Here is a 25,656-nt window from a genome sequence, read left to right on the forward strand (position 1 = left end):
AGGCATCAGATTGTACTGTCATAAAGGGCCATTAGCCTCTTGGCAAACTGTACCTCAAGCCCAAGATGACAGAGCTTTTCAAGACAGACAGGGGGGAAAATATGAAACTTAAATTCGCAATGACAGACATCTCACTGAATGAGCCCGCCAGAAAATGGGTTTGTAAAACAAATCTCACATTAAAAAAAGGTCCTTTGTTTTTCACTTTTATCCATATTTGACACCTGTGAGCGTTTAATTGGTTTTATTACCAAGTTTATGCATGAAATAATGAATTTTCACTGCTCTCTACTTGATGTAAGTATTTATATGAACAGAGAGATGGGGTTTCCACACAACGCACAATGGAGTAGACTTACTTACTGGCTGGGATTAAATTTAATACAGGATCTTGACAGACATATCCTGGAAGCATATTGCTTTCTGTGGAGATTTCCTCAGAGCAACGCTTACAATTTTTTTTCTTTTTTTTTTGAATTGATAGGTTTTGGGGGGATTTGCCTGATTAATTGGTTGGTTAAGTCTCTTTAATCCATGATGATCACCTCCTTACATGTCTCACGGTATTTCCTTAAGATAATATTTGCACTAATGCTCCACATATCCACAAACTCAAAGACAGCTTCAGTTTCTAAGATATGTACTCACTCCGTTTTGAGTGGCACTGCAGGAAGTCTCCACTTTAAGGTAAGGAAAAGTCACAATATGAAGTATACTTGCAAGGAAGGGGTGCTCTAGACAAAGTATCCACAGGTAAAGCAAGTACCACCAGCTGGTTATCTCCACAGCCGTCAGCCAGCATGTCAAAGAAAGTTCTGTCACTTTCTTTGACATGCTGGAAAAATAGATCATGCGTGTTATCTTCAGGAGGTGATCTGGATTATTTGGTAACATGCATATTGCTCTTTTCTTGTAAATCTCCATCTGTTTCCATCCACACACCTTTCACTATGCAGTGCCTAAAGGCCATATCATAAGCCAAGCCTGTAATAAAGAATCAGGGAGCACTGGTGAAGGGAGGGAGCAGAATGTCAGACTAGAAGGGCAGGCTTCAGCTAGAGTCTTCCTCTGTCTGCTCTGTCTCTTTCAGTGTGCTTATAGCGGCTGCCGACCTGTCCTTTCCCAGAGGGCTTTGTGAAAGGACAGAAATGTGATGCTGCTACTCAGACACAAGTCGTGGTGGAGTCTGTCTGGGGAGGCCACGCTGTGTCTCCCTTCTATGACCCCCCACAACCCCACCTCCTCCCATTTTTCCTGAACACAGAGACTTTAGGCGCCAGGCTCGCTGTAACTGCAGTCTCAGGTATGCTGGGCGGACGCTGTGGCCACTTCCCAGGACTTCACCTGCACCTGAGATTGAGTGACACGGAAGCCAGAATCCAGTATACCTCAGGGAGAGCAGCTCAGAGTGCTCTATAACTGAAAGGTGAATGAACCTGTGTCTTCATTCGCTGATTGTAGCTGAAGTAAATTTGATCCATCAATCTTCTAGGTATTTAAAATAAGCATGGGGACACAAACTTTTTGTAGAAATATTACTCAGATTCTATCGTGGAACAGGTTTCTTGCAGCTGTTTTTATAATTTAGGAATTTATTACTTCTAGCACAAATGTCAAGATCTGTTAGTTCAAATATGATGATTGGCAGCTTTTCTTTTTTCTTACATGCTTGTAAATTGGGCTTTGGGCTCAGGAATTTCCAAACAGGTAATTTTCTGTGCAGCAAATTTTAACAAGAACCGGTTTCAGCAACCAAGGATCGGTCTGCCAAAGTCAAAGGCTTTGACTGAGCAGCGCCAGACCCATACCCTGGCCCAGACCTCGTTAGTCCTCAGGCCTGAGCTCGACCCAATCCCATGAGCTAAAGCCAGGCCACCAGACACTGCCTGACAAACACTCCCCTGGACAAGGTTCAACCCCAGTCTGGGCAAGGCAACATGCTCCATACATTTTCAGTCCACAGAGATCTTCTGAATCACTCTTGGTCTGGCACTTAGCTGAGGAATTACCTTACTTACATTAGAAGACTCTGCCAGGGACAAGTTCCTCCTGATAATATAGCTCCTGGGATCTCTAGGGCATACAGACTGGCATGGGTTTGCTTCAGGCATGTGACAAAGATGTCTCAGAGGTAAGCCATTTTGAAGATGTTCAACAGGGAGGAGGCCTCGAGATAGAACTAGGACACACTGGAGAGAGTCTTGGTCAATGTTCCCTCTAATTTTTCATGTGTCTGAGTGAACACACAAACTCCCTGAGCGGTCCCTTGGACCACTGTGAGCGACATCAGACGTGTGCACTGTGGTCACGCCAGCATCCAAGTTACATGGTTTATTAAAATAATCAAATTACAGCATTTACATTTATGTTAGACTACTTTTAATTAACTGCTTTAGCCCACTTACAATGAAAATGTAAAAAAGAATCTTGTTCATGACCTGTGTAGTATGTTAACACTATTGGAAGTAAAAATTAGTTAAACTCCAATTTTGAAAACACAACTTTCTTTTTTATATATATATAAAGCTCTGACTTTTATGATGAGTATGAGTCTGTGGTCTGGGAGAGAGTCCTGTAACTCTCTGTCTGCAAAATACAGTAAATAATGACCAATGTTGGGCAATTAATTATATAGTTACTTCTTCAAAAAAGTAACTAAGTTATGCAAACAACAAAGATTCTTGCAGCTGTTTACCTAAAAATGCAGCCAAGGCGGTTTTTTAAAAATACACATTTCAAACTATTTACAGAACAATCAGCTGTTCTGCATCAAATCTGATGTCACACAAATTATTTGTGCCACTCCAAAAAACAATTTCTGTCCACTATGAGATAAAGGAGAACAACAGCCTGATACCTGCAGGCCTGACAACAGGAGATGTGTCACTCCTGTGACACCTGTAACATTCAGCAGTCGCCTCATTGTTCTGACACACACAACAAAACTATTGACTACACTACACTTTAACTACACAAGATTTGTGCTAAACTTGCAAATCTCTCACATCTCAAAACACTGCCGTCACTCCTAAAACTTCCCTCCTTCCTAAACAACTAAATGCCATGTTGCCATATCATGTTTCGATTGGTCCACATGGTACATTTTTCCACCAATAGGGAAGGGGGAGACGGGAGGGGGTTGGTGTTGTTTTTGCTCACAGGTGGAGAGTGCTTTCAAGCGTTTTCCTTATAAAACGCAGTTTTTACCGTTTCTTCCTGCAGTAAATATAAACAACGATAGTATTCAGGAAGAAAACCAAACATTGCAAATATTTTTATCATAACTCTGGTTTTACGTGGCCTATCAACACAATTTAAAAACTGGTATAAAGTCCACACTTTTTCCGTCAATTGTTCCGTCTGTCCTGCTCACATCTCCAATGGTTGTACACGTTGTCATTAACGTGGCTTCACTCCACATCAGCCACGCCGCTTTGCTAGCTAAAACACGGTGTCGACTTGGCACATAAGGACGCTGTCATAGCCTTTCAACGACGTTGATTGGCTGCGTATATACGAATGTGAATCGCATCATTGGCTGGACTATGGGATAAAGTGGCATCGTTCTAATCCCATACGGGAGCAGCCAGTCACTTACTGACTAACACTGCAAAACAGAATTGTTAAAGTTTTAATTTTAATTTCAGTACAGGTTAGATTTTTTTTTTTTGTGCGCAACGCAGGTTTTCTGTGCGCAGAGACCGTGCCAACAGTGCGCAATTGCGCACGCGTGCAGCTTAGAGGGAACATTGGTCTTGGTTGGCTTGGGTAAGCCTTGGTGTCCCCCTGGAAGACTTGGCTGGGGAGACAGAGATCTGGGTGTCTCTTTTCCCTCACAACCAACACTCAGATAAGCAGCAGAAAACGGATAGGTGGATGGATGTTTTAACAATTTTTAGCTGATTGGTAATAAAAATAAAAAAAAACGAGTTCCAGCACTACCAGGATAAATAAGAAAGTCCTTCTGTTCGTTATTTCACGTGACAGTAGTGGTTAAATGTTACTGACCTTGTTCTCGTCGTGTGTGCGGGCTTGATGTTTTCTTTTTCAGCACCTACAACTTGTTTTTTATGAATGCATTTTTACTACTAACTGGTGGGAAACTATTTAAACAAACAGCATTAGCTTCCTACACTTGCCAGTGTCTTATTCCTCTTTCCTCTGAGTATTGTGGCATTGTCATGTGTAAAGGCTTAGGATGATTACAAAATAATTTGAAAATAGAATAAGTGCGCAGAGCTTAAGTTGAGGTTTGTTCCATCTGTCAACATATGACAGCTGGAGAGCAATTTTCATTGTGGTACAAGTGGTTTTGTGGTAAATGTGCGCTCTCGTTTATCTAAAATACATCCTAAGCTGTGGCTGCTGCATCATTATTTGAGCGGGCCGCATGGGTTACAATGTGCATTTGTTCCCAAATGAAAAATCTTTGACAAAATTTGAGTGACTTGAGTGCATATGTTTTGAGGAAAGAGGGCTTTTGTGGTGGCCTGGAAGCGAAATGTGTTTCTGGGAGAGAGGGAAGCATGCAGGGAGGAATTCAAGAAAGAGGAAAAACAAGATTTCTAAAATATTTGATTTTTGGGACTGATGGTATCGCTGATATTTGGGGGGTTGGAAAATACAGATATAAAGCAAATGTTAAGAGTTATACTGAAAAAAAATGTTGCATGCAAACTATGTGAAGCCATTTCAGAGTTACCTCAAGCATTCTGCTTTCTGCATTCTGCTTTAAAATGTTTTTATATTGTGAAATGTGCTGAAACATAAACAGCATACCAAAACTTCTTTTTTTTCTTCCAGCTGTTCCTTTTAGGGTTGCCACAGCGGATCACCCGGCTCCATCTCTATCCCTGACATCCTCCTCTGTCTCACCAACCCTCTGTATCTCTTCCTTCACCATGTCCATGGATCATCTCTGGGGTTTTCCTCCTGTCTGGCAGCTATATTCAACACCCTTTGTCCAGTATATCCACTATCCGTCCTCTGCACATGTCTCTTTCTGATGTATTCATTTCTAATCCTGTCCATGCTGCTCAGTCCCAAGGCAAATCTCATCCTTGGTGTTTTTTTGAAAACATTTTATGTTGGATACCCATCTTCACACAGCTCATTCCATTCATTAGGGTTTGGGTTGAGTGCTAGGAGTACACTGGCTTATAATAAATCAATTAATAATAAATGAATTTTAAAGAGTAAAGAAAGCAGTAATACAAGAGTCATAATAAAACACACCTTCTACAAGCCAGGAGACACGTGCAGAGAACATGCTCCTCACACCTTTAAGTAAAATGTACTGTCTGAAAAAAATAACAGGCCATTAATAATAATAATAAAAAACCATAATAACAATACTCAGAAGTAGAGCCAGTACCCTGATAGGAGGAGGGAAATGAATGGATGGATGAGCATCCTAAATACATAAGCAATATTCCCCAACACATGAACCACTTTGCAGGGAATAAAGTGTCACTGTGACTGAAATGAATAACAATGTGAAATAAATATTCTTTACACCAAAACTTATTTTGGACATTTTTTTCTGCACAGCAAACATGTTAACAGAGCTGATGAAGCTGTACCTGTAATACTGGATAGGTACTGGTAATGGTAAAAATCAAATTTGAAGAACTATATTTACTCTTAGTGTGATAAGAAGACAAAACAAAAAGCGTTCAAACTTGAAATTAAGGATTTTCCTTAAAATACTTCGTTTATTTATCTTAAACAGGTTACTCACTACTTTAATTAAACCTGTTAGAAAAATGTCATCGGATATATCTACCTGTTTCTGTGTGTCTTACTGCACTGGTCTTTGCTTTCTATTTGAGGGCAGAGAGCTGGTTCTTAACTGCCTGTGTGTGCGTTTGTAAATCACATTGAATTTAATGACATCGAGTGTTTCTTGAGTAAACCTGCCTTACCTCGCTTTGCTGTGGCTCACAGTTCCTCTTGCGCTCCCCTGTGCAGTCATCATGCCATCCATGCGTGCACTTCGCGCAGCCGCAACCGGCTCGATCAACTTTAACTTCCCACAATTCCTGCGTGAAGAGGCTTCATTAACAAACAGCAACACACCGACGGAGCTAACATGTCAGACAAGAAGCAGACCGTAGATCTGGGCTTGCTGGAGGAGGATGATGAGTTTGAAGAATTCCCAGCCGAGGGTGAGTAGTTCACATGTTATCTGAGGTGTTGTTGTTCTTGTTTCCCTATTCATTATCTGTTGGAGTCCGTTACGTTTTTCTTTGCTGTGTCCTGCTGCAGTGACTCAGCTAGCCTAGCCTATTAGCTTTAGCATTAGCTAGCGAGCTAGCTGGAAGAAAAACGCCACAATTGTTCCGATTTAACCAAACACACCACTTCACCGAGCTCCCAGTAGTTTAATTCACCACTAAAATTTACTTACTGACTGCGCTTAGCTGTTTAAATATTATGTATACTTGAAGTAATTGTCTTACACCGCCAATGTAGCTAAACCAACAAGCTAAAGTATTCAGAACTGGTGAGCAGATACTTTCATATTAAGGTTTTATTGCAAGCTTACAGCTGTAATAATGTTTCCCAGACTGGACAGGGCTGGATGAAGACGAAGACGCTCATGTTTGGGAAGACAACTGGGACGATGATAACGTAGAAGATGATTTCTCAAATCAGCTGAGGTAATCTGATCAGTCAGAAATTGTTCATTATCTAAAACTCTTTTTTTTTTTTTTAAATCTCACAAATCACTTAAAAGCTAATGAAAAACTGTCCGATGACAAACAAAGACGTTTGCATAATCAGAATCGTTTTTGCATATTTCTTTGACTTTCTGTGACAGTTTATGAAGTCCTTACTATCTACTTTCTTGCCTTAATGTCATACTATATCTCCATCTTTATGCTTACATTTATTTGATCGAGTTTAGGGTGAAGCAACAAAAATACTCTCCGTTTTTGAATGAAAATCATCTTTCTGTTTTAGCACATGTGGGACACAATCTTTTTATTTATTTTAAATGGAACAAACTCACATTTGATCCACAGATGTTTCATATTTAATAATTCAGTCATCTGCTCTGCGTTTGTAGGTCATTGACGTGTTAACATTTGAATTTCTGTTGCTCTAAAAGCAGGGGTACATTTTTGTAACTGCTTTTTTTTTATTTTGCTTCAAATGCCTGCCTAAATTAAGAGTGCGCAGGAAAAAAGCCAGTTCATTTCAAACCACACCTTTATGTTAAACACCATTCACCTGGTTTATATCGATCTCACATGTTTGGCAAGCCGGCTGTGTGCAAATAGCCAAGCAATACCTGATCATAAACAATAGGACTTGCTAATATTTCCCGTGTTTGTTATCTTAACTTCTCTTTCTGCAAATATTTCTCAAAACTGTGTCAGAAAAATGTAGATCATTGAGCAATTTCTGATGCATAAACTGCAAATAAACAGTGCGCTACTTTGGCCCAAAACCTCGTCCATTAAATCTCTTGGCTGTCGAGAAAAATAAGGGAATCGGACAGCTGGTGAAATTTGCCCCCCTGGTGACGCTGGAAACTTTTCCGTGGTGCCTGTCGGAATAACATTACACGCATTGTGGTCGATCAGCGGTTACTTGTAAACCTAGTGGAGTTTCTGTCAGATGTTTAATCGTTTACAAACATGCTCCAAGTCACTGTTTATCTATTAGCATTGTTTCTAAACCACAGGCATTTTAAACAATGGCCACAGTTTAACATCTTCAAGTTCAAAATCCACAGAAAATAAACAGAGGAAAAAAATGAATGCTTTTGGCACAATAATCTGAAAGGTGTGAATTTTTAGGAAACAAAAGTTAAATTAAGTTTTTAGACTTTAGACCTTCTTCACATGTGTAGAAAAATATAAATGCCTCTAAAACACAACAGACAAACAACATTTGTAACGTGCAAAAGTACCTTAGGTATGTTGAGTTTAGTAGAAATGTAATGGAGTTGGCAAATCTGTGAGCAATCAGTATCCGCTGATAGATAAATGGCTGCTTTGTTTTTATTTGAGTACCCTTTAGACAGTTATATGCTATTGTTTTATTTAGGCCAATTACGATAGCCATACTATTAAGTTGTTTCTTAAAGATATCATTATTGTTAAAGGCCACTGCTGCTATATGTCTATATATGTAATCATCAAATCCATAGCTGCATGCATTATGCAGTATTTATATTTTTTTTTTCTTCTCATCTCCTAATGGTTCTTACAATCAATAGCAGAGGGTACTTATGCCTCAACCACCCACCTGTAATCATCTCTGCTGACTTGATCTTTCTATTTTTCTTTTCCTCCCTGCAGAGCGGAGCTTGAAAAACATGGTTACAAGATGGAGACGTCATAGTGGCTGACAAGGCCTTTCAGTATTCGGAGACATTGGATATGGACATTTATAATTGAAAATTACTGGCTGACCACATACTGCAAGAAGAGCTCAGAAGATGTTAATTTGTTGCCCTTTTTTATAATTGAAGTTGATGGAAGTAAAGTGTTTGGAAGAAAGTGTTCCTTTGAGTGTTTTTCCTTTAATGTTTATGCTACAAATGTTTAGGTGACAGTTAAAGATAATTTCTGCATTACATTTGTGTTAATTTTATATTTGTGTGTAATGCAATCTGTAGACTGGTCCTAGCTCCTCAGCCTGAAGAAACCAGTTGGTTTTGAGTAATCATTAAAATATTGCTGAAATTCAATAGGCTGTAATAACTGTAGTCCCTTTAATCGAGGAAGAAAAGCCAGTGGCCAACAGTGATGCTTGAGCAAACATTCAGCTGGGGTTCTTTGGTTTCGGCTTGTCCTTGGGCAGCTCTTATTTTGTACATGCACTAAAATCCATTTTTCTAGTTGGTATAGAAGATGACTCAGGGTTTGGCTAAAATAACTGCAAATTACAGTCTTTGTAAGAACTGTTGATCTCCTCAGAAGCACACCTGCCAAGTCAACACAATCTACCTGTAATGGGCAGCTTGTTATTGCCCTCTGACACTTTGTGCATTTATTTTGGACTGCATGAATTTTGCATGATCTTACTCAGGTTCAAGTACTCAACGGATATTCGGTATCATTTTGCTTCAACTGTACTTTTTAAAAGAAAATATTTTATGAAAGGCTCTGTTTATTGAAACTGTCAAAGCGATGTCTGCACGATAGAGGAAGAGCGAACAAAGTGTGCATGAGGAAAAAAATAGAGCTGCATAGGCTGTGCACGGTGGAAGTACACACAATGCAAACAAGTGTAAGTGCGCTTGTGGTGCATGCTACACACATACAGAGGCAGTTCCTTTGCACTGTGCTGTATAACAGCCCCCTTCCCTCTCAGCCCCACAGCGCTGGGCTGAGTCCCTGAAGGAGAGATTATCCACTGCCGTGTTTGTCAGAGACAGGGAGGGGGTCTCAGCATGGGGCCTCCCAGCTTGCCTTGCCTGGGCCTGCCCCTACTGCCAGCCAGGCCCTTCTCTTCCGCTTGGCACAGCGGGGACTCTTGTACTGAACCAGAGGCCAATTTATCCCCGCCACACTCCCCCGGCAAAATGATTTCTCTCAGTGTTTTGTCGACTCTCGGTCCCAGGGTCCTAATGAGGTGAAATGGATGCCAGTAAGACTGAGGCTGCAAGAGCCGCTTTCATCCTGAAAACAATATCCATCCTCCTCCACGAGTGGAAAGTAACTTGGAAACATTTACACAAGCACTGTATTTACATACATTTTTTCTGTACTCTGTGTAACGTTATTCCCTTAACATATATTTATTAGATCAGTGTAGTGGCTATTTTGTCCTTTTAATATACACAACAACCTCAAAAAGTTAAGCAATTTATAAGGGGAGACTCACATGACGTTCACATACTCTTAAAGATCTTAAATGTGTGTAATGACACACAAATTATCTCTGAGCCTGGATGAATGATAAAAACAGGACACATTAGAAAAATATTTTTCATGTCTGCGGAAAAAAATTGCATTCCATGGAAATTGTTGGCTTTTTTGAAGCAATTATTCGGTCTGATTTGAAGCAGCCCCTATTAGAAAAGCATGATCATACAAGTCAAAGGTCACACGCCCCAAAAAAAAAGTAAACTGCTTAATTTATCACACTTTCAGATTCATAAAACTAGAATTACAGTTTCCAGATTAAGGGCTAAAGATTAGACTTCTCATTGCAGTTTTCTTTTGTATTTTTTGAACCAGAGATATTTTCTTTACAATAAAAAAGCATGTGGTGCCAAGATCTAAAGAGCTTTCCGAGTCCTCCAGAAAGAAAAATATTTGAAATCAAAGATTCCAGTGTAAGTAAAATTAAATACAAGTGCTTCTAACCACTACCATCTTTTCCAGTGCTGGTTAGTCTAAGCAAATATGGTTTGAGTAATGAGATATGTTTGATTCCAAAAGAAGTCTCCAAGAATCCTCCGCCCCTCGAAAAAAAAAAAAAAGATCACATGACTTGCAGGTAATGGACAGAGCGCCTCTGGGACTGAAGTCACAGATTTGTGAATTTCATCAGTTTCATGGTTTGGGGGACAGTTATGTAAAAAACATTTTTTTTTACAGAAGAAAATTGAAAACAAATTTTCTCCGTCACGATGACGTCCCCATCTCCACCTTCCACCACCTTTAAGATAGCAAATTTCTATCGGATTGATAGATTTTTTTTTTCATTCTTAAGTTTATCATTAATGAAAGCTTTAAATTTCACCTAAACAGATTTGGACGTTGTTATTCTTTTATCTAATACCACTCAAGTATGGACGAAATAGTTACATTATAAATCTTATAACCGAACACTTCTAAATTACAGATGCTTACACACAAATTTAAATGCTTACAGACTTTTAATATTAAAACTGGAATAGCGCTGATTATTTATGGTACAGATCAGTTCAACCATCACTAATAAATTCTTATAATTGGTATCTAATTATGTCATTAGGTTGGGTAATATAAAACATACTTAAATTATGTATTGTGTCAGAAACAATTGGCGCGTATACGTCTTTAATGCACAGCGTTATACATTTGCGAGTAATTTTCAAACGAAAGAATTGTCGTTTTGTAGGGGAGGTTTCATTATTGATCAGTGAGCTCGTTATCATTCCTGACACCATATGCTGCTGTTTTAACGAAGCTCCTTGCATCTCAGAGCTACACAAAGGTGCTCTTTATTTATCCCACTACTGCCTCATTACACGCTCTATAAATGAAGCAATCTCTCACAAACATCGGTTACAACCACAAATCAGCCTTCCGGATATTGTTCCCAGGTCTGTTTACCAAATAAGTGGAAGTCAGTCAGTAAACATCAGTAATTATTATTTAATTGTTTATTAACAGTACAAGACTTATTACTGAAGTAAGTATTCTAAAGTATTGTGAAGATTGTTATTTTTCTAGCACCCTCTGCAGGAAATAAAGAAAGGTATCATGTTCCATAAGCTTGGACTCAAACATGCGGGATGCCCCAATCTGTTTATGCCCATAAGGGCCCTGGGCCACATGATTATTCTAAGGGCTGGGAAGTCAGTGAAGTGAGAAAATCGGTAAGTGAGAGCAACAGAGGAGGACTTGTGACCATTTTGTTTGTGCTGAGAGCGTAAGATTGGTCCCTTGTGTTTGGCGCGGTGAGAGGGCCTCCGTGGGCCCTCGATATTCAACCTCACACAGATCATCAGGCTTTTCAGCGTCTCTGTTCTGGTTCCTCTTTGATCTTTTTTAATCACGACTTTAATTTGCGCTAGCATTTTTTTTTTTAATTTTTGTTGTTGTTGTTCCTTTGTGACCCACATGATTCACCTTGACACTGTGGCTGATATTGACTGATGTGGGGTAGAAGTGAATAACAATCTGCTTGAAAGGATTGCGTTTGAAATCTTCTGAACTGTAAAAGACCATTACTGTCTTTGCTTCTTTATATGGATATCCTCATAAGGACTAGGCTAATACTTTAAAGAGATTCAAACCAACAACCGAATGCAAGAAATTCTGCGAACAGAATTTTGCGAACAGTCTTTTCCAATGCCTAGATTCTTCGTAAAGCTTTTTTTCCCCTTATCTGCAAATTGTTTTCCCTCAGCCCACGCAGTTCTGAGACCACATGCAAGAGAGCAGCCAATGGAACTGTGGTGAGGACTATTTCATAACGCTTCATGTTGTGAGATGGCAGATCCATTGTTCTCAAGGCCCACAAGTCTGTGGGCGAGAGTCCCCGCTGTGTCTACACTGAAGAAACACACCAGCCTCCCAGGGTATATTTTCCTCGCTTTTCTGCAGACACCGGAGGCTACTGTGACCATTCCAGCTCTCTCTCTCTCCCACTGCTACAGGCCCTGCACTCCTCTCTTCGCTCCCTTCACTAACCAGCCGGGGTGAAGACGAAGCTGTCACTGCACAGCTAGGAAGCATGCAGCTGCTACTATAATAGCCCTAATTGCATGTTTCTTTTGTTGGGCTGAAATTAGCAGTGGGGCTACAAAACTACTACTAAACCCCCCAAAAAACCTCCAAGTAAAGATGGCGGGGTGTGTGTTAAAAAAAATACACAAAAAAAAAGACACTCGGGGGTGCGCTCACCACTGAGAATGCCAACCCATTGCAGAATGGCCCACACCTGTATGCTCACACCCCCGCTAAAGTAAACACAGATAATAAGGTATAATTACTTTAGAAAATAATAATGAGTAGCAACCCTCAAGACCCCCCTCCTCTCAGTGACAAAGGGCTGCCTGTTTTTTGTGGGGGGTGAAACAACCCCAAAGGACGCTGGCGAGTGCCCTATCAAAAGACCTGAGGGCCCTACTGAGGGTCCCTTATAGGACCGTCATCAGTGTCAAGGAGGACTTGGGCTTTTAAGTCTATTCTACCCTAACTGCCTCAATTAAGCAGTATGGACTGACCACGAGCTACTTTTTCAGCTCCATTCATCCTCATCAAAGTGATCCCCAGTTGTCCAGAATGGTTTTCCCACTCTCTATGAGATCTGAAGAAACTCGGAATTTCTACTGTGGATCAATTTATGTAGCTCCAAATCACAACAACAGTTGCCTCAAGGCACATTATAATCACTAACATGACGTGTAATGAAAATAAAAATGATTAAGCATATATATGTATCTGTACATAAGAAAAGACAAGAATAAGCGAGATCTTCTTCATGGATTCACTTCTGCTGCAAGGTCGTAATAACGCACTGTGTTAGAAGACAGCGAATAGCATTAAAAGAATAGGATAAGAATAGGGCCGAGTCAGCTGGAAAACAGAATTCCCCTCGACTTTTGCATCTGTGCTGTCTTCACACCGAGGACTGAAAAAAAAAGAAGAAAAGATTGTTGTGTTAAACCAAAAGTTAAATATTTGTGGAAATAACTTTATGTTCTTATTGGAAGAGAATTAGATTACAATATTTATACAACTCTCATACCAAGCAGCAGGTTTGCTTATCTTGGTGCAAAAAGTGGTTTTATGATTTTATCATAAAATCCAAGCAGAGGCACCTGCAAAGCTCACTAATAAGCATGTTATATCTTAACAATGTTTCAAAAGAACATAGTTTAAACTCAGCATTTTGCTGTTTCAGGAGTGGAATGTGTCTTGGACTATTTCTTGGCTCTCAGCAGTTGTTTGGCAACCAGAAGAGACTCCAGCCAAAAATAATCTGGCACTATACGTCCAGTAAAATTGCTAATTATGTTTTCCTGCTGTTTACTGTTTACAGCCTTAAACTAAGAAACTAAACTTGCTGTAGCTTTATTTTTAATGGACAAATATGAGAAATCACATTTAAATCCATGCTTTCCTTTTGATAACTTGTCTTTTAGCTTTGTGGATGTGTGTCATACAATGTCTTGATGCTGATCTATCAGTGCAGATTTTGCTATACCTTATGAAACTGAGGCCGCAAAAGCCAAATTATTAAAAAAAAATAAACATCAGCCAACAGATCTCTAAGAATTACAACAGTAAGGAGCAGTTTAACTTGACAGGTTGACCCAAAATTTCATAAACGTTACTGAAGGGACCACCTAATGTGGAAATATTTCCCTCCACTACACATAGAAATACCAGATACAGTATCTGGCCACATTTCAAGTTTTTTTCTCTTTGACCCTATGAATTTTTATGAGTACCATCACAGCCCAGCTCAAAACGTGCAAAACTCGTCCAAGCACGGGAACATGACACTGGAGAGTTCAGGCGGTGTGGGATCACGCCATGGCCTCACTGTCACTTAAATCTGTCCAGATTTTAACCTGATCTGACATGTTGGCACACCAAAAGCAATAGATGGGTATGTTTCAGTTTAACGTTACTCTTATGAAAACACCAGACTTTGGTTTGATGTCAGAACAGATTAGGAGTGGCCCGGTTTGGTCCTGCACTTTATGACTATGATCCATCTCATAGGCCTTTGACACATGCATGGATAATTTTACAAAGGTGATAAACTTTAAGGATAGCTAGCATACAGATCCCCCACAAACTCTGACCTTCAACTATTTGGCCAAAGTGGAGTTAAGACTATTATATAGCTTTATAGCATCTTTATTTCATTACATAAACATGATAAAAACCAAACTGCAGTAACTGCACGCTGGCTACTTAAGGCTAGTAGGTGAGAAAACGAATTAATGACTATCTTGTTCTACCTTTTTTGATGCTTCATTATTAAGAAGTGTAACAAATTGGTATCAAAGCTTATAATACTGGAGGAAAAAGATAACACCTGATAAACAGGTTTGCAAATATGTTGCTAAAAGCCTTGCTTAGCAGCCAATCTACCCCTGCAGTTTTTAAGCAATCTTTAAATTGCACATTAATGGATGCGTTAATGAAAGAATCTTATATTCGTCTAGTCTTTTTCTTTGTTTCCACTTTGTTAAGGTGAGTGGAAAGGGTTAATCATAGTATTCACAATCAGAGTTTGACTAGTTCCACTGAAGCTTCTAAAGATTTCTTTCACTAAACGTGAACATTTTTTGTAACAGTTAATTTGTAAGTTGAATGGAATAGTTATGTGATAGGCGTCTGAGGCAAAACCATTAGTACTTTATTCAGTCATCCAACTCAATTCTATAAATGTGTCGTTTCAAGCAGCGATGAGCGGGCCAAGCAATTCAGCAGGGTATAGTCGCTAAGGCAACTTGATCTGATTATGTCAAATGTAGCTTTAAGCAGGTCCAGGAAAAATACGAATTTTCTGTTTCATAAATGTACAAATTACACTTTGTTACGTCAGAGAAGGGTTCAACTCCTAAAATAAAGTTTGGTGTCAATCATATATTGCATGTATATAAAAGAGGGACTATTTTTTGTGTTGTTTTGTTTTTTAAGTGAAAAGTGAGGATTTGACTGCTAAATCAAAGCTCTGCACTCACAGGAGTAGCTAATCAATCATAAAGTAGGCCCAATCTGAAAAATACCCTACTTTACTTTTCTTTTTTAATATAATAGGGATCATTAATATCTATATAATATTGTGAAATATAATGTATAACTAGAGATTTAGACTATAAAGTCATTTGCCCATGGTCTTCAATGCAGCCAGACTTTTGTTAACCAGAGGAGCTGCCCACCATTAGAAAGAATCCAGGTTTAAGGCAATTCCACACCAGCTTCACCTTCATGAAAATACGTGCATCTTTTCTTTACACTCTAAAGTGTCAGTACTAAAAATGGTTGACGAGATTATTACCTCAAAGTTCCTGTGTAACACCTTTCCATCCGATTTGGATTTCCCATAATAAAACAGGTTTAAAAAGTTAAACCAGCAACTTGGTCTGAAGATTATCCGTGCCACTTTTGGTGAAGGTTCAAAAAAAATAATTGACTGTGAAAAAAAAATACAAATCTTACTGTAAAATCGAATCATATTAGGGCTTCTTCGGTCAAGTGTTTCCCAGACTCTAATAATTTATTTGTAGTAAATACATCAGCAGTTTTTAGACAAAACCCTTTTGTGTCCATTGCACCTAGTGGTCGAATTCTACACAGTCTTTTAGATTTCTCCAAAACAGAGTAGTAATTAAAAAAAATGGTAAAGATTTGTGACTTTTACATGTTTTCCCCAAAATCTAACAATCAATTCATTTAAAATTACATACAGCAAAAAAATCATCTCTTTTCGCGTGGACCAGGGCCTGCCTTGGAGACTGCAATGACAGATGAAAGAAAGACTTGGCTGCTTCTCCAGCTTTGCAGCATGGCCCTAAATAAGAAAGGCTGACAGTAGCCGGCAACCCTCCCACACCTGCAATAACACACATAACTCAACTGGTAACTCTCAGCGAGTAAATGTTTCACATCTTTTGAATGCAAGTCTTGTGGTATTCGGTACTTCTATCAACACAAAGTGGGGATAATAGCTGCTGTGATTAAGTGTCTAATGTAAAGTGAATCAGTGTTGCATGTGAGTCATCCCTATGCCATCATTAAACCATAATGTGCAACTGAGCTGAATTGCCTTGCGGATGGCAGCGTGTTTTTAACTGTGACGTCTGTGGCAACAACACCCCCTGCTGAGTTTCCTTCCCGTATGCCCATGATACCTGGCAATTAGGGAGTTTGTTTTCTATTTTTACTCCCAGATTTTTGCTCTGTCCCCTCCCAAGCCTTCAATATTTGAACACACTGGCTCAGCCATCCACCTGTCCTGCTGCACTTAAAAGCACTGGACAGTGAAGGAAGAGGAAATTAACAGGGGGAACAATTTAGGCACCAGAGAGGCTTTTTCCACCAGAGCAATAAAGCACACTTGATGTTATAATCATCTGTGGTGAATTATCAGGCCTCTGATAATTGTAATTAATCAATCATCAGGCTCACTCATGCACTCCCATGAAACCCAGCATCACTGTAGATCAACCTGAGTAGTGTTGACCTATGAGAAATCGATGTGCAGCCATGATTCGTGGAGCTTCCTTGAGTTGGATCGAGTCATTAGAGCACGGTAAATTACATGTCCCCGTATCTGCATTATAGCCGCACGACAGCGGGAAACAATTGCAGGAAAAAGTCCATTAAAGACCCTCAAAGTTGCACAATCCAGATGACGGGAACATAAAAAGGGTGCAGGACAAATTCAAGCCTTCAAATCACATCGATCATGTTCACCACATTCAACCAGAACAACCTCACCACTTCACTGCGCGGCCGCCTCCAAAACAATAGCACATGTTTCAAGAGAGAGCACAGTGACAGACAAACTCATAAAATAGGACATAACATTCTCTCTTGTTCTTTAGTGTCTTTGCATTTCATCACCCCTCTTTCCCTCTGCCTCTCTCTCACTTGCATATGCACACACACACAACACACACACACAAAAACACGTCTGGAAATACTGGGTGGGAGGCCTTGGACCAGCCTCAGTCGACTGGTCCCAGGCCCAACAAGGAAACAATTAATCATGTGTGAGCGGCTGTCTGAGTGTCTGCTCTCTGGACAACAACAACACTCAGCCATTTATCTCCCCTCAAGGCAGGACAAGGCAGCCAGCACACCATGCAGGCATGCACTCTCTCATCCTCGCACGTACTCACAGATGTTGAAGAAGAACAAAGATGCACACTCGATTCCACAGACACTCAAAATAATGCACACGTGAAAAGTGAAATGCGTGGAAATCACATTAATGCGAGCACACGGACACTTTCGACAGCAGATGCGATTTACATTTGGAGGCGCATGAACGCACGCACACACAGGTGCTTAATGCCTTGTCATCCTAATCAGATAGATGTCAGCACTTCCTAATGGTCCTGATGACATATACAGGCGCTACATGCTGCTGGCTCGCTACTTTGAGATCAAAGATGGACAAACAACGCAACTTTCTTTCGTGATTCATTTGAGAGCGATGACTTCTACCGAGGCTGCCTTTCATTTTTCAAACCGTGTTTGTTGCTCGCCGTGCAAAAGCAGAATGGAAGGACTGGGGCATTTTTCTTGCACTCTTCTTAGATGAACGAGCAAAGTTGAGTTGACAGTCATTTCATTTCAGGAAATGTAGTCCTCTCCAATTTAACTCTTGCTCTTCCGACATGGCAAGGCAACTTAGGAGTGAGCTAAAGCAGGCAGGGCTTAGTGAAATGAAATAGGAAATTTGTCGTTTATTCTTCGCTGCTTCATCTAGTCCAGACAGGGGGTGGTTTGTGAATTTAGGTGTGTGGTTGTGCGGTGGAGTGTACAGTAATACGCTTGAGTGTGTATCCAAATACCTATTTAAAGTGTGTGCCCGTGTAAGCCTGCATGCATCTGCATACGTGTTAGTGCGCATCCAACTTAGTGGAAAGTAAAGCGCCTAAACCACAAGTGAAGCAAACAAAGAAGCGGTGTGTGTTTCGGGATGGGGCGTCTGGATGGCATCAGGGGAGCCTGGCAGATTAGTTGTGACACAGGCTACTCCCGGGATCCCTGGTGAGAACCGCATCGCTGCAGTCTGCAGTGGAAAATACACTTTGAAGCGCTACTGCATTAAAGAACATATCTGCAGTCCGGTTTTTTCATGAAGTTCATTTTATTATTTTTTTATTACACCACCCACTCTGATTGAGGTTAGGGTTGCTTAGTTATTTGACAGATATGTGAATACAGATTAAATTACATTTTTAGTAACTCCCTGTTATAGTGTATTTGAGAGGGAATATATATTTAGCTAGTGTAGCTAAGTATATTGTAGTTTCAGTTTAATTCTATTAGAATGACCCGCAAAAAAAAACCTGCCCCACAGGGGTTTATTGTCAGGCCTGCAACGATTTTCAAATCTTCGTCCTATATTTAGCGATGACTGAATCAAAAGATCCATCACAGAAACAAATTTAAGTTAGGTATTGTTGCTGTATGTTAAACCTGACAGATAAAACAGAGTACATAGCATCGCATTTACAGGGGGATGACGAAATGAACATAATATGTGTAAAAATCCAAAGAAAAACATATAACTGCCGTATGTGTGACGATGCTCCTGCAAAGTTTCGTTCTGACTAGCCGACCTGCTAGGGAGGAGAAAGGGCACATACAGACCTATACATATTTATGCTGCGATTATCATAGTAAGACATTATTCTCTCCCTACCCTGACATATTAGCTGTCAGGTTAAAGCATGTATAGAGCTGCAATAAATCCCCACCATAGTGAACAGCGTTGCTGTTTGCATTTATCCTTGTGTACTGATAAATCTGTGAGTGATATGTAAAACTGAGCTGTTAATATTAGACTCAACAAATCATGAACAACAGTTGCATTTACCAAAATGAAGCAGAAGCTGTAAAAAAAAATGCAGAATTAATAGAATATAGCTATTATATTAATATAATGAGCAAGCTAGAGAAGTATCATCCCTGTGCTGTCACATCTGCTGAGGTCTATGTCGTAAGTGGCAACATAGAGCATGGGGCTGCTATTAATCAAGCTTAGCAAAACAGTGGAGGCTCCAGGATGTTCATGCTACTAGACAAAACTTGTCACCTTTGCCCCTGATTTCAACCTTTGAGCTAACATAAGTGGCTGCTAGCTGTACCTTCATTTTATAATACAGACATCAGAAGGGTATTGATCGAAAGAAAGAAAAAAGCTATTAGAAACGGCTCCTTTAAACGAAAATGAGACAGGTATTATATCTCAAATGGGAACCAACAGCTGAGCGAGAGTTCGGCATCTCAGATAAAAGATAAAAAGCAAGCTCGCAAATAAATAATTCAAAAACATTCAATCGCACCATTCATGTTGCATTCTAAAACTTCCTGCGCCAACTTGAACTTCAATTAAGTCATTTAGACAAATGGCACCGTCACTCTCTCACTCCCTCCTCCTTCAGTCCAGGTGGCAGCTTGACAGGAAGAGGAACAGGAAAGGACTTAAAGATTTGCTGCTGCTCTCATTCTCCTTCAAAGACAAATGGCCCTCTGATAATTTCCCACAATGCTCCTCGCACGGAGGCCTCTGTGATCTGTGGTTATGAGAAAGCACAGGAATCTGACCGACAACCACCTCAACTATGGGGAGAAGAAGTTAAAAAAAAAAACAGAGAAAGGTCTTCTTTTTTTTTCTACAAGCCTACTTCCCGCGGCTTGGTTGCTCTGCTTTTGTGGGAAGCATCTGGGTTCATTTATCCCAGCCCAGGCATCCTTGAGGACCCCTGTGCCCTCTCAGGTTGCAGGGTCTGAGCGTGCTCCAAAGTGGCTCCTTATTGTTGTTGTGAAAGAGAGGAGCTCAAGCCTGCTGACTAGCCTGTCTGGACCATCTCAAAGTTCCCATGCACCCTTTTCCCCTGCTATGCCAGGCCCCTAGCCCATCCCAGATGCCCTGAAGCATGGTTAGTGTAGCGCTTCATGTGAACTGAAAGATACTAAACAGATTCATTCAGAAGCTACAGTGAAGACAGCCCGCCCTGAGGTTCAGGGAAATTTCATGACAGAGAGTAGAGAGTGTGAAGCTTCAAATAAATGTCTCCGAGTGCGCGTGGGCGTGAACTTTACGTGTTTCACATGTTTATGAAGTCAAGATTTGCCAAATGAGGCAAGCAGACACACATTATATCTTAAGCGTGTGTGCAAGGAGAGCACTCCCATTACTCAAGACCGCAGGTGAAATGATTGAGAAGTCCAGTCAGCCCTACTGTTCGATATATAACTTTCCACAGTCCACTCCAAGCCAAACGTCAGCTCAGGTTAACAGCCTGCACAGCTGAATGGAAGCAGAGTGAGTCTGGCTGGTTACTTAAAGTCACTGAGAAGTTATTCAAACACCCAGTTATTATGGTGTAAACAAAGGCGGCTTGTCACACACTATTACAGATATGGTGTTTACAAGAATGCCACTTTAATGCAGCGCATGTTATGTATGATGATTAAGAATAGTCTTTGACAACCTGATTGGTGTAAAGTAAGTAGATTATAAGACAAACTGTTTTTGTTGTTAGTCCAGCAGCAGAGTATGCACAGAGTCTATTATTTTGCTAATAGGCCCTATATGATTGATAAACAAAGGATGCATTTGCTGTTCTATGTATTAGCACTTTTTTATGGAAGTGACAGTGAAGATAAACCTACAAAACACATTTTCTGTCTTGTATGTAAAACATATTAAACTGTGGCTGATTTCCTAGGAATGGCTCCACTATTTTTTCCCCTCACCACTCTCTTGTCCTTTATGTAAAACAGATTTGACTGAGTCATGTCACAGTATGCGAGCACAGTCTGCTCTGTGGCTTGCGATACTCATTCCCAGTTTGCATGTTTTTTTCCCCTCCACAGAGCAATTTGTTTCATATCCGAGTTTGTATTTTTTACAAATATTGAGCACAAAAGAAAAGTCTCTGGCATCTTTTTGGTTCTCAGGGGAAACAATTATAGCGGAAGTGCGGCGGTTATTATCAAGTGGTTACAGGTTTTGCAGCCATTGTGCTGTTGTGTCCTTGAGCAAGATAAACTGAGAATATCAACTGAAACCATTTTAGAAACTATTATATTGGAAGAATTAAGATTTAAGTTAGGTCAGGGATACACAGTTATCAATATGCAATCAGATTTTGCCAACATGAATTTGCCAAAATTAAAAAATTTAAATTAAAATCATCTGTACATTTAAAAAGTGGTTTGGTGTGTTACAACATGAGCCTGAAGGGCTCTTCTTTCTGTCCCTCATCGATACAGTAACTCATTAAAAAACAAACAGACAGACAAAACCATATTTCCTATTTGACTTTCCGACATTTTCAATCCAGCCTTTATATAAACAACATTTTCACTTTGCAGTATCAGAGGCTTGTTCTACCTTTGTACTAATGTGTAACAGTGGTACTCTTTTACCTTTATACCTTCCTCAATGAATTAAAAAAAAACCCAAATCATATGAAAATACTATAGATAACATCTCTGTGCATCTCTGGATGTATTCAGGATCTTCTCTGGTGGTGAGGTAATGTTGTGACTTACTAATATGTTTTAAATTGCTTTTTTTTTTTGGATTACCAGATACACAAACACACATGTCAGTACAATGAGGTAATAAGTAGAATAAAATAATGGAAGTTTAGCGAAAAGAAAAATAAAGAAATAAAATGCCACCAAATGTATTTGTTCTTATTGCAAATGCAACACATAAACATGAGCACATTACATTAGCATTAGTTCACTGTACCAACACCTTTCTTCTCCTTTATTACTATTAAGAAAGAACTTATTTAGATTTAGCAACATTAACCTATGGCTAATTTTCAACCCGTTTTTTATGGCATCAAATATTTTCAGTTCACTGATATTGGATGCATTAGGTGTACAGTGTGTAACAAACTCCCCCGGCATAGCAGAAAATCTTGTACAATTATGTAGAAAAAAGATTACAGTATACTCATTTTCAGCTAAGTCACACAAAACAATGCTGTATTAAATCTCATTCAGTACTGAATAACAGTAATTGTACAGAAATGAAACTTTTCTGTAAAAATGTATTGCATTCCAAGGAGATTGTACAGATTATGTAAAATATTCAGTGCAGGCAAGGACAAAGACTTGTGGAAATTTCAGTGTTTTAAATTATTAATTTAGCTGAATTGTGTTATTTATTTCAGACATGTTTTATTTAAACGGATTGTTGTGGTTCTGTGATGTGTTTACCATAGTGAAAACACATCACACAGACGGTTTAGCTAGCAACCGGCCGCCATGACCAAACGCCTGTGGCAATTAATTACACCTGGCCACAGCTGATGTTGCTGAAAATGTTGACTACAGCGCCATTACTGCTACAGTGGAGTACAAGGAGTAGAAAAAGCTTCAGATCCACCTTTGAAGGCTTCCTTATATTATGTTTTAATTCCTTTATCTTATTTTATATTATAAAGCACTTTGTAACCTTTGTTCCTGAAAGGCGCTATCTAAATAAACGTATTTACTTATAAGAGTCTATATCCGGTCACAGTTAAAGAAAGACAAGAAACTGAATCCAGAAAAAATGGGTTAGGACATCCAGATTTAGACTCAGCTTGTGTTCAGCACAGGGAATTGTGTTTTTACAGACACAGAAGTACAGCATTTGAATACATTTTAAAGTAATTAGAGCAAATAACCTAATTCATTTGGAAATAAACTACAGTAGTATAAAAAGAGTAAAAATACAATGGCAACCAAAAGCTATCCATATTATACAGCAGAGTACTCTGATATTTTTTACATGAAGAAATAATTTTCTGAGGTTGTAAAATCCTGTAAAATATCTCTTTCACGCTGGAACATCTACCTGCCAGAAACATTTCTTATATTCTTCTTCTGCTCGTATATTTTCATTACTGATAAAAATATACGAGTACAATGATAACAATTTGAAGCATTACATTTTCAGGATATAACTTACCACTGACCCGTGCTCTACATCAACCCTAGGAAACCCAGTTATGACAAGCGACACATCAGTGCGTTACTATGATGTTTCCACTTTTAAGCTCTCTTTGGTTTTGTATCTTCATCACATACATTTCAAAATGGCATTAGGAATAGTGAGAGTGACAGAAAAATTGCATTCTTTGGCTGTGGAAAACAGGACAAAGCCACTGCCACAACCACACTCCTCTTTTTTTTCAGGTAAAAACGTCTTACAAATTTGAATCTCATTACCATGTCATGAATACGTCTTTGGGAATCCATTAGGCATTTCCTTCCTAAAACTACAATAAGAATTCACATTCATCCAAAAAAGAAAAGAAAGAGTGGGGAAGGAGAATAAAGCCCCAGCAAGAACATTACTGTAAAGCTGTTTTAGCTCTTTCAGTCCACTTAAGAAGAGGCAGAAAAAAAGATGTGAGTGACTGACAGATGATAGCAATAAAAAGTAAGAACAAACTGGCCATTTTACTGCGGTGGGGCCATTTGAGAAGGGATTATTAACTTGTCAGCATTTCAAACTGAGACAAAACTTTTTCTCCTCCAAAACACATCCCCATGTCTCTGTTACTTTTATTAGAAAGTCTTTAAACCTTTTGACCCCAAAGGGCCTGTGTTATTGGCTGTTAATAGGGACACACGGGTCAGTGGGGAGACCCTAAGTGCCCTATTAATCATTTGTTTAGAGCTCGAGCCTATTTTCGAAGCTCTGTGTTTAGTGTGGGTTAAAAATAGGAGGAGGCGGATTGAGACAGCCGTCCGCCACTCATCGCTCAAGCTGTCAGGACACGTGGGTCCTCGGGGACGTGGGCAGGAGACCCCTCAAGCCGTGGAAGTTCAAAGGTTGCAAGGTTTATTTTTAACCCGCTTGCTTTTTTGGTGGTTGGCACAATCATTGTTGGTTTCCTTTCTACAAGGCTTGACAAGCAAAGTAATTTCGCCCAGTGGGATTTTTTTTTAAAGGAATTACCTTGTTAAAAAAATCACGAGTTTCATGTCTAAGCTGCTACACACTAGTTTGCACATCTCATACAAACTTTGCAGTTCATGAATAATACAAATGAAAATGCTACTACATGCTTTTTTTTACTAAATGCCACAAGCAAGCGAGCTGTTTGCAGCAGACTGACAGTGATGGGAAATAAGTCACTGGATCAAATCATTAATCTTGTCAAATATTGTCATATGACAGGAGAAAATACAGGTGTGGAGATTGCATCGGCTGATAAAACATTACTTACAGCCATTTTTCCAATAAGCGATGGACCCGGTGCTGTCAATATTTGGAGGGGATGCAAGGTATGCCCTGGTGAAGGCCATTTTGCGAGGAGCAGAGAGCCTGCTGGGAAAAATACAGTGGTTCATGCTGGGTCTCCGGGAAGCTGAAAAGCCACCAGCAAAAAGCTATGAATTATTTTGAGCGCAAAATACATTTTCTTTGAAGACTGTCGGGCCATTAGAGCCCTTTTGCTCCCTTTTAAATTGTTTTTATGCTGTGAGTAATGTTAACCTTTGCTTTTGTAGTCATGAAATTCTCTCTGTACCTTTTCCCTCCTGGCACAAGACACAGATGGGCTGGAAAAGCTGGATATAAAGTATAGGAACCATTTGCTGCAAGGAAAGAAAAGGCTGGAGGAAGGAACTGAGGCTTTCACACTGATGTCTACAGATCTCTGTTGCTCAGTACAATAGATAGTCGGCGCGTGTAAGAATAAGCCCACACAAACATGATTATGTTTCATATTAAAGCTTTTCCAAGTTTTCCAATGTGTTTTACAGAAAAATGACAAGAAATCATCACAATATACCTATGATGATGTGACTATTTCTTTACATACAGCTATGCTGGTGGCAAACAAATTCTGATAGTGAGTGTACGTATGCATGTTTGTATATGAGCCAAAAGGTCAAAATAAGTGTGTTAAGTTTTATTGGATAAGGATTATAAAGGAATGGATGATTATTTTGAGTTGTAACTTTAAAATGAGCTTAGCGTGTGACACCTTAGTGTCTGGGACAGAGCCTAAACTGATTTTATAGTGAATGTCTTCTTTGCAAAGTGGCAAAACAAATATTTAGACTCCTTAGGTATCCAAAGTACATGCACATATTATCAGGGCCTTGTGCTCCATCCTATGCCTTATGCATCCTATGCATCTTGGGAGTGTGTAATAGATTAATACAAGACAGAGTACCAACAAGAGAACTTTCTCTCTGTAAATGCATAAAATAAAAAATAAAACAAATACAATTTGAAGAAAAAAAACAACAAAAA

General features: G+C 39.5%; 1 protein-coding gene across 1 annotated transcript; it reads left to right on the forward strand.

The window, feature by feature from the left end:
• The first annotated feature begins 6,031 nt into the window (after nt 1-6,031).
• Nucleotides 6,032-8,513, forward strand: sem1 (SEM1 26S proteasome subunit). The gene is made up of 3 exons (XM_084920038.1): nt 6,032-6,167; nt 6,569-6,662; nt 8,313-8,513. Exons 1-3 carry the CDS (start codon nt 6,092-6,094, stop codon nt 8,353-8,355), a joined length of 213 nt encoding a protein of 70 aa, XP_084776164.1. The 5' UTR covers nt 6,032-6,091; the 3' UTR covers nt 8,356-8,513.
• The last annotated feature ends 17,143 nt before the right edge of the window (nt 8,514-25,656 follow it).

This window comes from Perissodus microlepis, chromosome 22, assembly GCF_051167445.1.
Source record: "Perissodus microlepis isolate ML-2025 ecotype Zambia chromosome 22, ASM5116744v1, whole genome shotgun sequence".
Taxonomy (NCBI): Eukaryota; Metazoa; Chordata; class Actinopteri; order Cichliformes; family Cichlidae; genus Perissodus; species Perissodus microlepis.

Excerpts from the sequence above, each read along its gene's own strand:
- sem1 (XM_084920038.1), top strand. The coding sequence starts at position 6,092 with ATGTCAGACAAGAAGCAGACCGTAGATCTGGGCTTGCTGGAGGAGGAT. Across the intron at positions 6,168-6,568 it reads TGAAGAATTCCCAGCCGAGG|ACTGGACAGGGCTGGATGAA; the intron begins GTGAGTAGTTCA and ends AATGTTTCCCAG. Across the intron at positions 6,663-8,312 it reads GATTTCTCAAATCAGCTGAG|AGCGGAGCTTGAAAAACATG; the intron begins GTAATCTGATCA and ends TCCTCCCTGCAG.